This window comes from Schistocerca nitens, chromosome 6 (assembly GCF_023898315.1).
Source record: "Schistocerca nitens isolate TAMUIC-IGC-003100 chromosome 6, iqSchNite1.1, whole genome shotgun sequence".
Taxonomy (NCBI): Eukaryota; Metazoa; Arthropoda; class Insecta; order Orthoptera; family Acrididae; genus Schistocerca; species Schistocerca nitens.
This window is the reverse complement of record NC_064619.1, coordinates 413858446-413872839: the sequence shown is the minus strand read 5'-3', so window position 1 is coordinate 413872839 and position 14394 is coordinate 413858446. Positions and strand designations below refer to the sequence as shown.

The following is a 14394-nucleotide window of genomic DNA, read 5'->3' as shown; positions in this document are numbered from 1 at the left end:
TACTACTACAGTAAATGAGGGCTTCATGTCTGTCTTGACTACAATAATGCTTTCACAATGCTGTTTGTAGTTAATTAGCCATGCTCCTTTTTTATTATTTATTATTAAACCTATTCTAGCATTACCCCTATCTAATTTTGTATTTATAACCCTGTATTCACCTGACCAAAAATCCTGTTCCTCCTGCCACCAAACTTCATTAATTCCCACTATCTCTAACTGTAGCCTATTCATTTCACTTTTTAAATTTTCTAACCTACCTACTCGATTAAAGGGTGTAACATTCCAAGCTCCAATCCATAGAATGCCAGTTTTGTTTCCCCTGATGACATCCTCCTGAGTGGCCCCCATCTGGAGATTGGAATGAGGGATTATTTTACCTCCAGAATATCTTACAAGAGGATGCTATCATCAGTTAACCATACAGAAGAGCTGCATACCCTCAGGGAAAGATACAGCTGTAGTTTCCCGTTGCTTTCAGCTGTTTGCATTAGCAGCATATCAAGGCTATTTTGATAGATGTTACAAGGCGAGATCAGTCAGTCACACCCACACTATTGTCCTTGCAACTAATAAAAAGGCTGTTGCCTTATTCAGGAACCATACAGTTGTCTGGTCTCTGGACAAATACCTCTCTGTTGTGGTTGAACCTACAGTATGGCTATCTGTATCACTGACGCATGCAAGCCTCCTCGCCAGTACCAAGGTTCGTCATTCATGGGGGGATTTTGACATTCTAAAGATAAAATTTATTTCATTAAGCTTTTCCACATCAAGTTGTTATAAATCCACAGTCAAAATTACACAGTTTAGATCTCTTAGAATCATTTACTTCACAAGTGGAATCTGGACACAAAGGCTGGTATTATTGAGTTTAACGTTTTGTAGATAGACTTGATGTTGTTAGTGCAAGCACTCTGGATTTTGTATTGGCAACTTGCTGTGGTAATAGGATCAGCAGTTATGACCTTCAGTATTGTGTGTTCGATGGTTTAGTTCAAGTCGGTGTTGGGCAGTCATTCTATTTGTTTGCAATTGTTTCTAACTTTGTCTCATGTTGTGAGTAAATTTCTGCAATACAATAGGACACCCACTAAACCTGTAATTCAGCAACTGTATCATAGAGACTGATTAGCTATATGCTTCTGTATAAGTTTACCTCTTGCTTAACACATTGTGTCTCTAAACTAATCAGTTTACATTCCATTTATATTTAGCCCCTTGTTTTACAACCCTTATGTTTTTTTTTTTTTTTTTTTTTTTTTTTTACATCATTTGGATGCTGTTGTGCACTTCTCTCCCCTTTCTTTGTCATTCCATTTGTTGTTTTTCATTTAACTGTTTCTCTCATTTTACTTTAATATTTGTTACTGAGGTATTAACATGAAATTTTTCCCACAGGTACTACACAAAATATTTTGGCAAAGAAGGAAATGCAGCACCTTCAATGTGTTCATACTTATTTGATAATTATACAAGCTGGGAAAATGAAATTGAAGCATGGCAGAAAGCAGTCCTTTCAGATTTGTAAGTAGATAATATACTATTTCCACACTGATCATGATCATCTATTTTATCTCGCTATGTAAGTAGTCTGATGCTTCTGAAAATCTGGGTCTGTAAAGCAATTCTGTACATCACAATTGATGCTTTCGTGTTCGTGTGTGACAGAACTGACTGAGAAAATGAAATTTAGCTCACATTTATTGTGGGGGTGACATGTTCCAATAACTGCAATCACAGTAAAGGTACTGAAATGAATAAAACGTTTAAAATGTTCAAACATGTGTCTTGCTGTTGCATGCAGTGACATTATAAATAGCGCATAAAAATGATTATCATTACTTTCACATGAACAGTGTAGACAGAAAACTAATTACCGCATGGGTACCCCACTTTATAGGAATGATGCGCAGGCTGTGCACTGCAGGATTTGCATTATTGGTAGTGTTATTGTCATGAGTTGCCATTAGGCACTGGCACTGGTACTGGTACAGTGACATAGGATTGAAACACAAGCATCAGTGTGCATTACAGTTGCAGACAGTCAGCATGGGTCTGTACAAGGTGAGCAGGGCTTTACTGGTAAAGCTGTGTTATTTAAACAACAGCAATAGTGCTGCTGCTCTTCCTGAGTATCAATGCATTAAAGGAAAGTGGAGAGGTACTCTTTGCACACTGGGCTTGAAGAACATGATTTGGAGTTCGAATTTACTGGCGACTGGGGAGAGGCTGACAGCCAATGCATCAAAAATTGTTGAAGAAGTTACTGTTGGCATGGCTGAGAAGGCTGGACTCAGTATGTGATCTTCAAACAGTGCACAACAGCTGACCATCCCATGATCCACCATTCGAAAAGTGCTGCGAACAGTTGTGGAATGGTGTCCAGGCTGTTGAGGATGCAGATGGTCATCACATTGAGCATTGTTTGTAACCTTCAACATGAATATGGTACCCAGTTAACCATTGTTACCCTCTTGTGTGAAAATTAAAATATTTTTCTTTCAATGGTTTATTCATTATTACTCTACCACCAACCATGCAAATGTTTCCACGAAGTTTCATTGTCTTACGACTACTTGTTATTCAAGGGTGCCCTCTCAAGTGGCAAAATATCAATTACAACCACCCTGTACAACAGCCAATTTTGTCGATGGTGAAATGGGCTTTCACGGTTTGTTAATACCACCCAAGGGTGAATGACGGAAGGTGTGGACCAAAGGGATTTGAGGCACTTCATTCTCTGTTTATTTTTTTACAACACTCTTCTTTATTAATAACATTGATAATACTTTTAAAAGGAAACAACACAACAGGCCTTGTAAATCCCCTAACTGCATAAGTGAACTACTAAAAATAATCGTTAATATGTTTAGGAACACAATAAACTTCAACTCACAAATAGCATTTAGTTGTTCACTAATTAATTAAATGTCTGTTCAAGGCAGCTTCCCCACATAATCAACACAACTTGAAACCAGAATTCAATACACTTCCTTACTATTAAACTCTGAACAATAATTCAGTTGACTTAAAAAAAAAAAACACAACCACCTAAACATGTTTACAGAATTGTGGAAAAGAAATGCATATACACCTTCTGTTTAGCAAATGAACTACTTTCGGCCTGAGCGACCAACAACATAAGTCGTTCTCATTACCCACATAGAGCCACTCCGGGATACTGGAAGCAAAACATAAGTCTTCCACGTGTACACCAAAGGCACGGTTTCCCAGACTGCAAGCCATAAGAAACCAGTCAACACGCTCCCACCACCAAGTACAGGAAGGCGTCGGGCTAGTAAACAACGCCTGCTATGATGGGCGGGCGCGACTATGTAACTGCTTGCCACAGTGGGTCGGTTCCTCCCGCAGCCTCTGCGAAGACCAGTGGCGAAATTAATGAAATTAGCACCACCTGTGACACAAAGGGCAAGCAACTCAGCAACATAATAAGGACATAAGTTATTTGCATATACAATGTGTCCAAAACATCTGTCTATCCACAACTTTCAGCACCTCAGAGGACACTACTTAACACAGTGAATTCAGAGTCATCTAAACATACCGCGCAATCTGCGCAAAACCACATACACTTCCTGCATGAGGGCACTACGCTTAAAATAAGGAGTATTAACTTAACACAACGTACAACTTCTAAATCTCCGGGTGACTGTCCTGGACTCGTGAAATGCATCTACCAACACATTATCATGGCCAATAAACCGCCTCCGCTCTCCACTTGTGAGGCACAAATAGGATATGTCCTGCATCACACTGATTAAAATATCTCAAACAGTGTTCGTTACAAGATTAACACTCAATTTCACAGGGAAACATTAATCAGAAACAGACATTGGTTCGTTACAATAAACGCACAAATTATGTGGCTGAAAAACACAACCAAGTCAGTGGCACACAAGAAGGTCAGTAATAGTAAGGCCCTTTATCATTTTCCCCATTCAGAGGGGCGTAAAACAATAACACTTAAGCAGAGAAGTATGAATGCATTTGAGCAATTCAGTGACCAACAACAACAAACTTTTTAAATGCAGAACACAAGTCCTGACAGGATAAACACAGCCTTGCGCAATAGACTCCTAATAATAAGGTCAAGCATCCAAAGCACACTGCTCAATAAATACACCACAATGGCAAGCACACTCAGTAATCGCCAGAACGATGGACACTGAGAACCAAATGCTTCTTATATCCAAACCAACTGTGCTCGCAATGGCATCACATCAGTCACAGAGCCATAGAAACGAGAATGTAGTCACTAGAAGCAAACGGTAAATCCATCATAAACAAGGAAGCAGCATGTTCCCGACAGCATTGGCGCCTCTACCCACCAAGTCCGCCGTAAACTCCCAAACACAATCAGGTAACGTGGCAAACTTCCCTGTACCACAAATGGCGTCGGCAGACACAGTTTCACGCTCCGCGCACTACTGCCTATCTCACTGTTTCTGCTCACCCTCCAAAATCCAACCACTCGACAGTCACAGGTGCCTCGCCGACTTCCACCACGAGGGGGGCGCCACTACTCTCTTTCCTCCGCGATACAGCGATAATATTATATGCAGTACATTCGATAGATCAAACCCAAGCCGCCATGGCTCAGATGTAGCCTCATGGTTCCATTGTAGAAGGTTCATCTGCAACATAAGTTGCCTATGTTAAATATCCAGCCAATGCAACTTTTTAATAATGGTGGATGTTCTACTGGCATTGCCAGGAAGCATAAAATATGTAAAAATGAAAATAAAAAATCTGAAATGTTTAGCTAAAAAACAATCTTTATTAACAATCTCATACAAAAGAATGGTAATTAGAATTTATATTTTTTCTGTAATATGTAATTAAAAATTAGAAGACATATATTTTTCATAAAAAACTACAGATATGTGTCAGCTAGGATATACTTGATAAAGTTTATATTTAAATGATGTAAGTTTTAGATCTGGAGAAAAAAAGAGTGAGAAAAGACTGACTGAAATGAAATGTGAAACAACAATTACCATTCTCTTTTTCATCTGCGTGTACGTATTTTACACTTCACAGAAATGCTTGTAGAACATGCACCATTGGTAAAACATTTGCATCGAGTGGGAATCTAACCTGGATGGACCATATTGCTAGTGAGCATTCTATCACAGAGCCATGTGGCCTATCAGCAAAATGAGCCATGAATTACTGAACTGAAGATGCTCAGATAGTTTCAAAGTTGATTTTCTCTAGAATTTTTGACATTGCGTAGAACTGCTGTGGGATATTGGTATTTGAGTTTCAAAGTTCATATACTATAAATATAAAAAATTATTATAATCCAGTTGCAATGGAGGATCTGTGTTAGCAGAATAGTATTAAAATTTTTCTGCCAGATGTGTAAATAAAAATTAAGGACAGTTGGAGAGCTGGACAAGTAATCCATCATTATCAGTGATTGTACACTGATAAGCTTAAACATGATGACCACTGCCTACTGCGACGTTGGATACCGCCTTGTGGCATTGCGGACATGTTCTGCGATAAAAAAACCTATGTAAGCAGAGCAGATACAAACAGGGAATCACGCTAACGAAGATATGGTCTGCAAATGGGAAAATCCATTGAGATAAGCGACAGTGATGAAGATCAGATTATTATTACACAGAGCCTGCGAAAGAGTACCACAAAAACAGTGAAGCTGGTTGAATGTCCACGTGCTACGTGAGTGGCCCATTATTTACGCAATTACATGACTTGCACATAGACATCTAATGCCACATACCTTCACAAACCTATCAACAAACTATGCCACATACCTCCACAAACCTATCAATAAACTATTGAATCACCTCCAGCGGGCTCACAGCTCTTTTGTGAGTATGTGCTTGGCTACCATGGGCCCCCAGCCTGTGCAGCATTATTTCCTATCCACGCTACGTGCCTATACTTCTCCTATCCCTTTCTCCCTCTGCCTCTCCACTAAATGGTTTTCTTGGTGCTGACTCTGCTTGGACCCAGTTTATGACTGGACCTCGAGTTTCCACTTCTGGCATATTGTACAACTTTTCATCAAATAAAAACTCTGTACCCATTATTGGTTTTGACCTGCCAACAATTTTCAAAATTCTCCAAAAGTGTGGATTGTGCAGGGCAGGTCACCAGGTCACCCAATGCAGTGCATGCTCCACCTTTGGCCTTTCCATCTGTGCACCCTCCCATTTCATGCAGTAATAGACACAAAACCCGGCATGGTAACCATCCTGTTGTGGGAGATCATCAAGTACCTGCATGGTGGTAGTCCCCTGACCACACAGGGATCACACTGTTGGTGCCTGAGCTGAAAACTTCACATGCGTGCGAAGGAGTACATGCACATTGTGCCTGGGCCCAGGGACTCCAAGCAACAGATTACTGGCCAGGTAGCCATTGCTGAGGCTGGGTGGCACCCATGGGGAGAGCCCTCATTCAGAGTGGTTGGCACCATGGTGATTTCAATGCCCATAATCCTTTGTGGGGTGGACCCATGCTAAAGACCTTGCAAATACACCATAAGTAGCACCCATCGATGGAGCACCTCATGATCTTTAAGTGGCTCCATCCCCAGGGTGCCACCTAATAAACAGTCAGAAGCAAGAATTCTTGGAATGCTATGTTTTGATCATTGGATCATGTGCCTCTCCTTAGACAGACATCTCTATGCAGGTGTATCAGGTATTACCTTGAATGCCACTGTCTGTGCTATGCTTAAGCATCAGTTTCTGGGAATTATCAACATGCCTATCATGTGCTAAAACAGCGGTTGTAGTGAAAGCAATTATCTTTTTCTACATGTCACCTAGAGCCATATAATGCTCCCTTCAGTGTCCTTGCCAACTGCCATGATACAGCCCCAGAGCCAGACTGTATCTACAATCAAGTGATAAGCACCTACCGGTGGACTGTCAACATCATATCCTTGTCATCTTTAACTGCATCTGGAGAGAGAGCGAGTTCCCATCACAGTAATGAGAAAGCGCCATTGGCCCAGTACTAAACCAGGTAAGCACCCTCTAGAGATGGACAAGTTATCACCCAATAAGTCTCACCAATGTTTTTTGTAAGTTGCTTGAACGAATGGTGAGCTGGTAGCCGTGTTGGCTTCTTGGGTCTCAGTCTTCTGGCTCTGTCTCAGGGTGGTTTTCACCAAGATCATTCCATTACTGATAATCTGGCTTACCTGGAGTCTGCCATCTGAACAGCTTTTGTCCAACCTCGACACTTTATAGCTGTCTTTTTGAACCTGCAAAAGGTTTATGACACCACATGCCAACATACCACGTGCTACATTACATGAGTGGGGTCTCCAAGGTCTGCTCCAGATTTTCATCCAGAACTTCCTGTCTCACCGTACGTTCTGGGTTAGAGTTGGTGCTTCCCACTGTACCCCCAAATCCAAGAGAATGGGTTCCTCAGGGCTCTGCCCAGAGTGTCCCTCTCTTTCTAGTAGCCATCAATGGTCCAGCAGCAGCTGTGGGTTTCACAGTATCACCTTCCTTGCATGCTGACGACTTTTGTCTATACTGTTCTGCCTTTAGTGTAGGTGTTGCTGAATGTCAGCTGCAAGGCGCCACATGAAAGGCGCAGGCATGGGCCCTCACCCTTGGCTTTCATTCTGCTGCCAAGACTCACATTGTGCACTTCTTTAGATATTGTACCATTCACCCACAACCAGAACTTTATCTCAATGACCAACTACACAGCGTAGTGGAGACTTATCGCTTTTTAGGACTGGTCTTTGATTCTCGGTCGACATGGATTTCCCATCTTCGCCAACTTAATACACCTTAATACACTACACTGCCTGAGTAACACCAGCTGGGTTGCACATTGCACTAGCCTTCTGCAGTTTCATAAAGCCCCAATAGACTCCCACCTCAATTATGGGAGTCTGGCATACAGTTCAACATCCCCCTCAGCATTGTAGATATTGGGTTCGACTTGCAACAGAAGCCTCTCTAACTAGCCCTGTGAACATCTTACTCGTGAAGCTGGGGTCCCTCCATTGTGAATCGAGTGCAAACAACAGCTTGTCAGTTATGCTATCCATGTTGGCAACTCCCCTAAGCACTCGAACTACATGTCTGCTCTTTCCAAAATCAGTAATCCAACTCCCACAATGGTGGGCACTATCAGGATGACAGAAGCATAATTCATTCAGTCTTTCAACAATATAAAACAAAAATGACAGAACAGTGCAAAACACAGAAGAACTAATAAACCACATAAAAGACTTATATATTTCAGATGCAGTTATGTTGGTCTCATTTGATGTAAAAAACATGTAGCCCACAATTCCATTCAAAGAAGCAATCAAGATAATAGAACAAGACTTAGATACTTACAATTAGTTACCACAAAGTACGTAACAGAGATAAGTACCCTGTCACACCTCATCACTGATTAAAATTATCTTAAATTCAGTTCTAATTATGAGAAGAAGAATTGCATATGGGATCCCCAATTTCAGAAAAATTAGGAAATATCTTCATCAACAAAATAGAAGAAATAATTTTCCAGAAAATAGTACCAGAAAAATTCAATATACTGTATTGGTGGGGATACATGGATGACATCCTCTGCTCGGTAGATGAACCAGAAAATAAAATACAACAACTACATGCAGAGATACACACATTACACAAAAACATAAGGTTGCTAGATGTATCCATCTCAAAGAAAACAGGAAAAACACAACAACAGACACAAGATTACATCACTCATCTAAGCACCCACAGGCCCAAGAAGAATCTGCCTCAGATTTATGATCAACAGATTAAACACAATGCCAGCTGACAAACATAACTATAATAAGGAGCTGCATATAATTATTTAGATAGCAAATAATAATGGATACCAAGAATCCCTAGTAACAAAACTGAACAAAAAACCTAGAAAAACAGAAAAATAAAAAACCACACAAATAATCCAGAGATCCATGCCACTCTCTCTCTCTCTCTCTCTCTCTCTCTCTCTCTCTCTCTCTCTCTGGAGAAGTCATGAGTGCTGCCTTCAGTGGTCCAGCAACAGTTTCGTCACTGATTTTTTAGTCTAATAATTGAAAATGATGCATATTAATTGTACAAGTCTTCAATAGTGATGTTACTGCTGCACTAAACATTCATTTGATTACATTCTTTAGTATGAGTACTACTTGTCCAAAATCATAACAAGCCTCTGATTTCACTTTTTCAAATTACGATATGTTTCTGTTTCAGAAATCTGCCTGATTGGTACAAAAGTGCATTGTTTAATGAACTATATTATGTATCAGATGGAGGATCTGTCTGGTTGGACATGGATTTTACAGACAGCAAGTACCCAAAAGATCCTAGGTAAGCTTTACCTAGTCATTCAGTTATACAGTAAAATCTGTTCTCATAAAATGTTACTTTCTTCCTAAATTTGTGTGTCAGTTTAATGATTATGTTTCATTGTAGTACCAATAAACCGCTGATTCCTTTAAGGATTGTACTTCTATGTGTAGAACAGCTTCAGATGTCATTAATTTACAGATCAGTTAAGGTGTTAAATATTTGTCTTGAAACATGTAAGTGCAAAAAATTTTAGGAAAGGTTTGATATTGTGTGTTAATTTTGTTGAAAATCATTAAGTGCTCACATTCTCAAATACTGGATGAAGGAAGTCCTTGTATTTGCGGGTGTGTCATTTGCTGTGCCTTGAGAGACACTCTCGCTGTTTTTTTACTGTAGTACTTGTGTTATTGCTTGAAACTTTTAACAGAAAAGAAATGAATAGATAATGATAGCATTTTAAATTGTTAAAGTAGGTCAGTAATCATGTGAAATAATGAAAATAGCATTTTTGTTGATTCTGTGCTGCAACTGGTACTGAGTTTTGTGTTCCAGGATAGTGTTTTAGTAATACTTTATGTTTTTGATTTTATATGAAGTCTGATCTATACCTGGAAAATCAACTTCACTGTAGATCAAAACTGTGTGCTGGATTGGAACTCAAAACTAGGCAGTCATCTCTCATGGGAAATGAATAGTCTTAATATTTACATGATTCAGGGTTGTGTCGTGGCCTGCTCACAACTTCATTGTGTCAGAAATGTAGGAAAGCTAAAATAACAGGTAGAATGGAAGATAAGGTTGCTGATCACATTCCTTATGAATGTTTTTTTTTTTACTTGTCTAGTAATTTTGGGTAACATCTGTGGTCAAAATATTTTGTGCCAGGGAGGGGGGCTTTATTTAATGTACAGGGTTATCTCCTCTAAGTACTTAATGATGCACTACAGAAAACTGCAAAAGTTCTTTCACCATCAAAATAGCAATAACCATGGACTACCTAGAATTTCCAAGAATGTAATGAAAATGTTTTGTTGGGAACATCATTAGTCATGGATCAAATAAACTTCATAAGGCAAATGGTATTCAACTCCATTTTGACAGTAACTGCAAGACACATGATATTAGAGCGAAATCATTAGCCCTTAAATTCAATTATTTCTTTCTGAAAATGTGCAGAAAAGAATGGACTTTCAAAAGAGGCTCCATTGTATTTACTTAAGGGGGTTCAGAATGGAGTTCTGCAAAAATCTCTTAAGAGATTATTGATATATACCATGCAGGGAAATTAAAAATTCCCAGATATGTTCAAATAACTTAGGGGTGACGTCGTCAACCACCGCTGATATTTCGACAGGAGTACACCCTGCCATTCTCAAGGCACAACTGCAAGGAGGAAGCAATGTGCAAGGGAATTTAATACATCGGTTCACAGAGGAGAAACAAGGAAGATACTACACACAGAACAAGTAACCGCAAAGTCAACACACAACCAAAGATAACCAACATCAGAAATATCGATAGTGACTATTATGAACAGGTGAGCTAGCACTAATTCTGTCCCTCTGGTTTTTGATGAGAGAGAGAGCCAGATTCCAAGCAGCATTTAAACAAAATCCACCATCTCTGTTTATAAGGTTGCTTGATAGTTTGATTTCAACAGCTTCCTTAATAACACTATCCCAATAGCTGGACGTGCAAGCCAAAATCCCCATGTTGTTGTATTCCATAGGATGACCGGTGTCAAGGTTCTGCAATAGCGGATTTGCTCGGCTGTTGTAAGTGTGTGTGATGCTTATGTTCAATACACCAGTCTTCTACAGTCCTGATTGACCAATATATGACATGCCACAACTGCAGGGAACACGATAGACACCAGCCTTACGCAAACCAAGATCATCTTTTACGGATGCTAACAGGCCCTTCATCTTAGAAGGTGGTCAAAAAACACATTTCACATCATATTTCCGCAGAATACAGCCAATCCTGGTGGAAATGCTTCCTGCGTAAGGCAAAAAGGCCATAGACTTAGGTGCCATTTCGTTGCTGTCTTCACTCACCTGTCGCACAGATTGCTGATAGCACACAGCACGTTTGATCTGCCTCTCACTATAACCGTTCTGATGAAAGGTGACTTCGAGATGTGATAGCTCAGCTGCCAAACTTTCAGGGTCTGAGATAACGTGGGCCCTGTGAACCAAGGTATGAAGTACTACTTCATGCTTAGCTGGATGGTGACAACTATCAGCTTGCAGATACAAGTCAGTGTGAGTGAATATGCCCTCAACTACCCAAAATTATTCTTCGTTTTTCTTCACTTTATGGAATGGGCTTTAATCTTGTATTTTTGTCTTCCTAAGTTGTACTACATTTCTTCTACAGCTGTTTTATAAGTTAGTGGTAATTTGGGCAGTCATGTTTTGTACATATCCCATGTGAATTAACACTACATGCTGTGATATTTAATTACTCTGTATTCTGTTTAATGCATTATGCATCCAGCTTTTATTACACTGTTTAATTAAATCTGCTTATTTGGTCACAGCAGTTGATCTACATTAAAAAACTTTGTTTCTGGACAGCAGAGACCTTGTGATTGTGCAGCCAACTGCTGCATACAGATATCATTAATACTGTATTATCACCTTGTGGCAGGGTTCTATGTCATATTCACCATTTACACATCTTAAATGTGGTAGTAGGATCACTGTAAATAAACAATGAAAATTATTCTTATTTGATGTTGTGTGACTATAGAAGAATAGAAACTATTTAAATTGCTGTATTGTGTATATATTTACATCTTTATGACATTGAATGATTAATTTTCAAATGAGTTTTACTTTTTCCTTGGTTCATATCATTGAGAACCACTTTGGCTAGAATCTTGGATGTGAACCTAACATTAATCTTGATCATTTATGCACAAGCTTTGTATCTTAGCGTAATATAACATAATTAGAGAGAGAGAGAGAGAGAGAGAGAGAGAGAGAGAGAGAGAGAGAGAGAGAGAGATAAATCCACTCACCTTTTGGTGGCAAAATAAAACACACATAAAAGCTGTGTCTCCCCAGAACTGCAGGTGAGGGGAGACTTGCTAGTCAGGATGAGAGGGAAAGACTGTTTGTTGGTGTCTGCAGTGGACAGGACTTATAATGCTGAGAGCTGAAATGTGGAAGATAATGATAATAAGCAAGACAGAGATTACTGAAAAACACCATGCAAGAGTCAATAATGGCGGGGAGCTAAGTGCCTTATACTTGATAGACATGCGGGACTGGATGAGTGTGTGTGTGTGTGTGTGTGGGGGGGGGGGGGGGGGTTTGTATACAAGTTGGAAGATAAAGGAAAGCTGTGGCCCTATAAATTAATGTAAATTTAGGCCATGTGGATGGCGAGGTCAGAGCACATTTTTTAATCCCAGTTCCCACCTGCAGAGGTTTGAGAAACTGGTGTCAGTAGAGAGCATGTGGTGCAGTATGCAGCACGATTAAGACTATCAAGTTGTAGGGTGTGATCTGTGACAGAATGTTGTGTATTGCCAGTACACATGTTCTGTATATGCCCGTTCATCCTAACTGATAACTTGCTGGTGCTCATACCATAGAAGGCTGTACAGTATTTACATAACAGCTCATACACGATGTGTTGTTGCACAGGTGTGTCTCCCTTTAATGATATGTGTTTTGCCAATTGCAGGTCTGGTGTAAGTGGTGCTTGGAAAGTGCATGGGGGAAGTCTTACAACAGGGGTGGTCACAGTGGTAGATGCCATAGGATAGGAAAATGGATGCAGAAGGAGATATGATCTATTGCCGTGATTAGCAGGGGTGGGTGGGAGAGGAGAACTACAGAAAGTGATTTTAGTTGTGGTGGTGAAAAAGTGAGGCAGAATGGACCTCATTTCAAGGCATGGTTTTATTAAGTCACAGTCTTGTTGAATTAGCTGATAAATACATTAAAACTGGCCTGATCACCAGGGAATGGTCCAATCCGATATGTCACAACCCACCCCGGAAATTTTTTGTTAGAGACAAATACAGGAAAATAAATGCACTGTCAATATTTTAGATGCTAAGACACAGTGCAAGTATTTTTTAAAAATCACACAAAGAACTGTTTATGGTTGATGAGCCCACCCTACTGCCGCCAATACCAGCTCTGTAACTGGCAAACCATATGCTAGCAAATGGATAGCAACTTGTGATATGATACATTTCGTGTACCAGCTGTTATGTAAACACTGTTCGGCATTCTACACTGATATGGCTACCACCAAGTTGTTGTTTAGGATCAATGGGCATAGGCAACATAAAATATCCTGTTGCAGAGGATGCGCTACATGACAGATGGACCAAGTTGCCTGTTTCACCACACATGCTATTTGTATTCTTTCTCCTGAAACCAATATCTCAGAACTTAGGAGGAGGGAACTGGCCTTACATGTTCTTGGTCCTCACTGCTCACATTACCTAAATTTACATTGATTTCTGTGGTCTCAGCATTTCTTCTTAGTAACTATTACTTTTTGTCATTGCCTTTTATTTTTCTACATCATCCCCCCCCCCTACCCATTATTACCCCCCCCCCCCCTCTCTCTCTCTCTCTCTCTCTCTCTCTCTCTCTCTCTCTGCCATGTTTGATGCACTTACAAGGGAATGGTCCAATCCAACATGTCACAACCCACCCTGAAATTTTTTATTTGTGACAAATACAATAAAAGAAATGCACTGTCAAAATTTTTGCTGCTAAGACACACTGCAAGTATTTTTTAAATCACATGAAGAACTGCTCATGGCAGCAGTTCATGCAGTACTTCCTGCCTGGTGCATGATTAGCCATGACAGATTATGTAGTGCCGATATCTGGAGTGACACAAGTGAATTTGAAGCATCTAAACCATACAAAAAATGTCACATACCATTAATGTGTTGAATAAGAGGCGGTTTGTATTGACAGCCAAACTGACTGGTCAATGCAGTGTTTGATGTTACATTACAGGCAACTTCCATTAACCATGACTTTAATTGAAATGTAATATTTGTTACATGTAC

At 39.9% G+C, this 14394-nt stretch overlaps 1 protein-coding gene across 1 annotated transcript in view; it reads left to right on the top strand.

Moving 5' to 3' along the window:
- Nucleotides 1–14394, top strand: part of LOC126263682 (non-lysosomal glucosylceramidase) — a 257286-nt gene that overhangs the window by 154709 nt on the left and 88183 nt on the right. Inside the window, exons 9-10 of the mRNA XM_049960807.1 lie at nt 1402–1527; nt 9246–9362. Of these exons, the coding sequence (XP_049816764.1) occupies nt 1402–1527; nt 9246–9362 (243 nt within the window). The remainder of the gene's footprint in view (nt 1–1401; nt 1528–9245; nt 9363–14394) is intronic.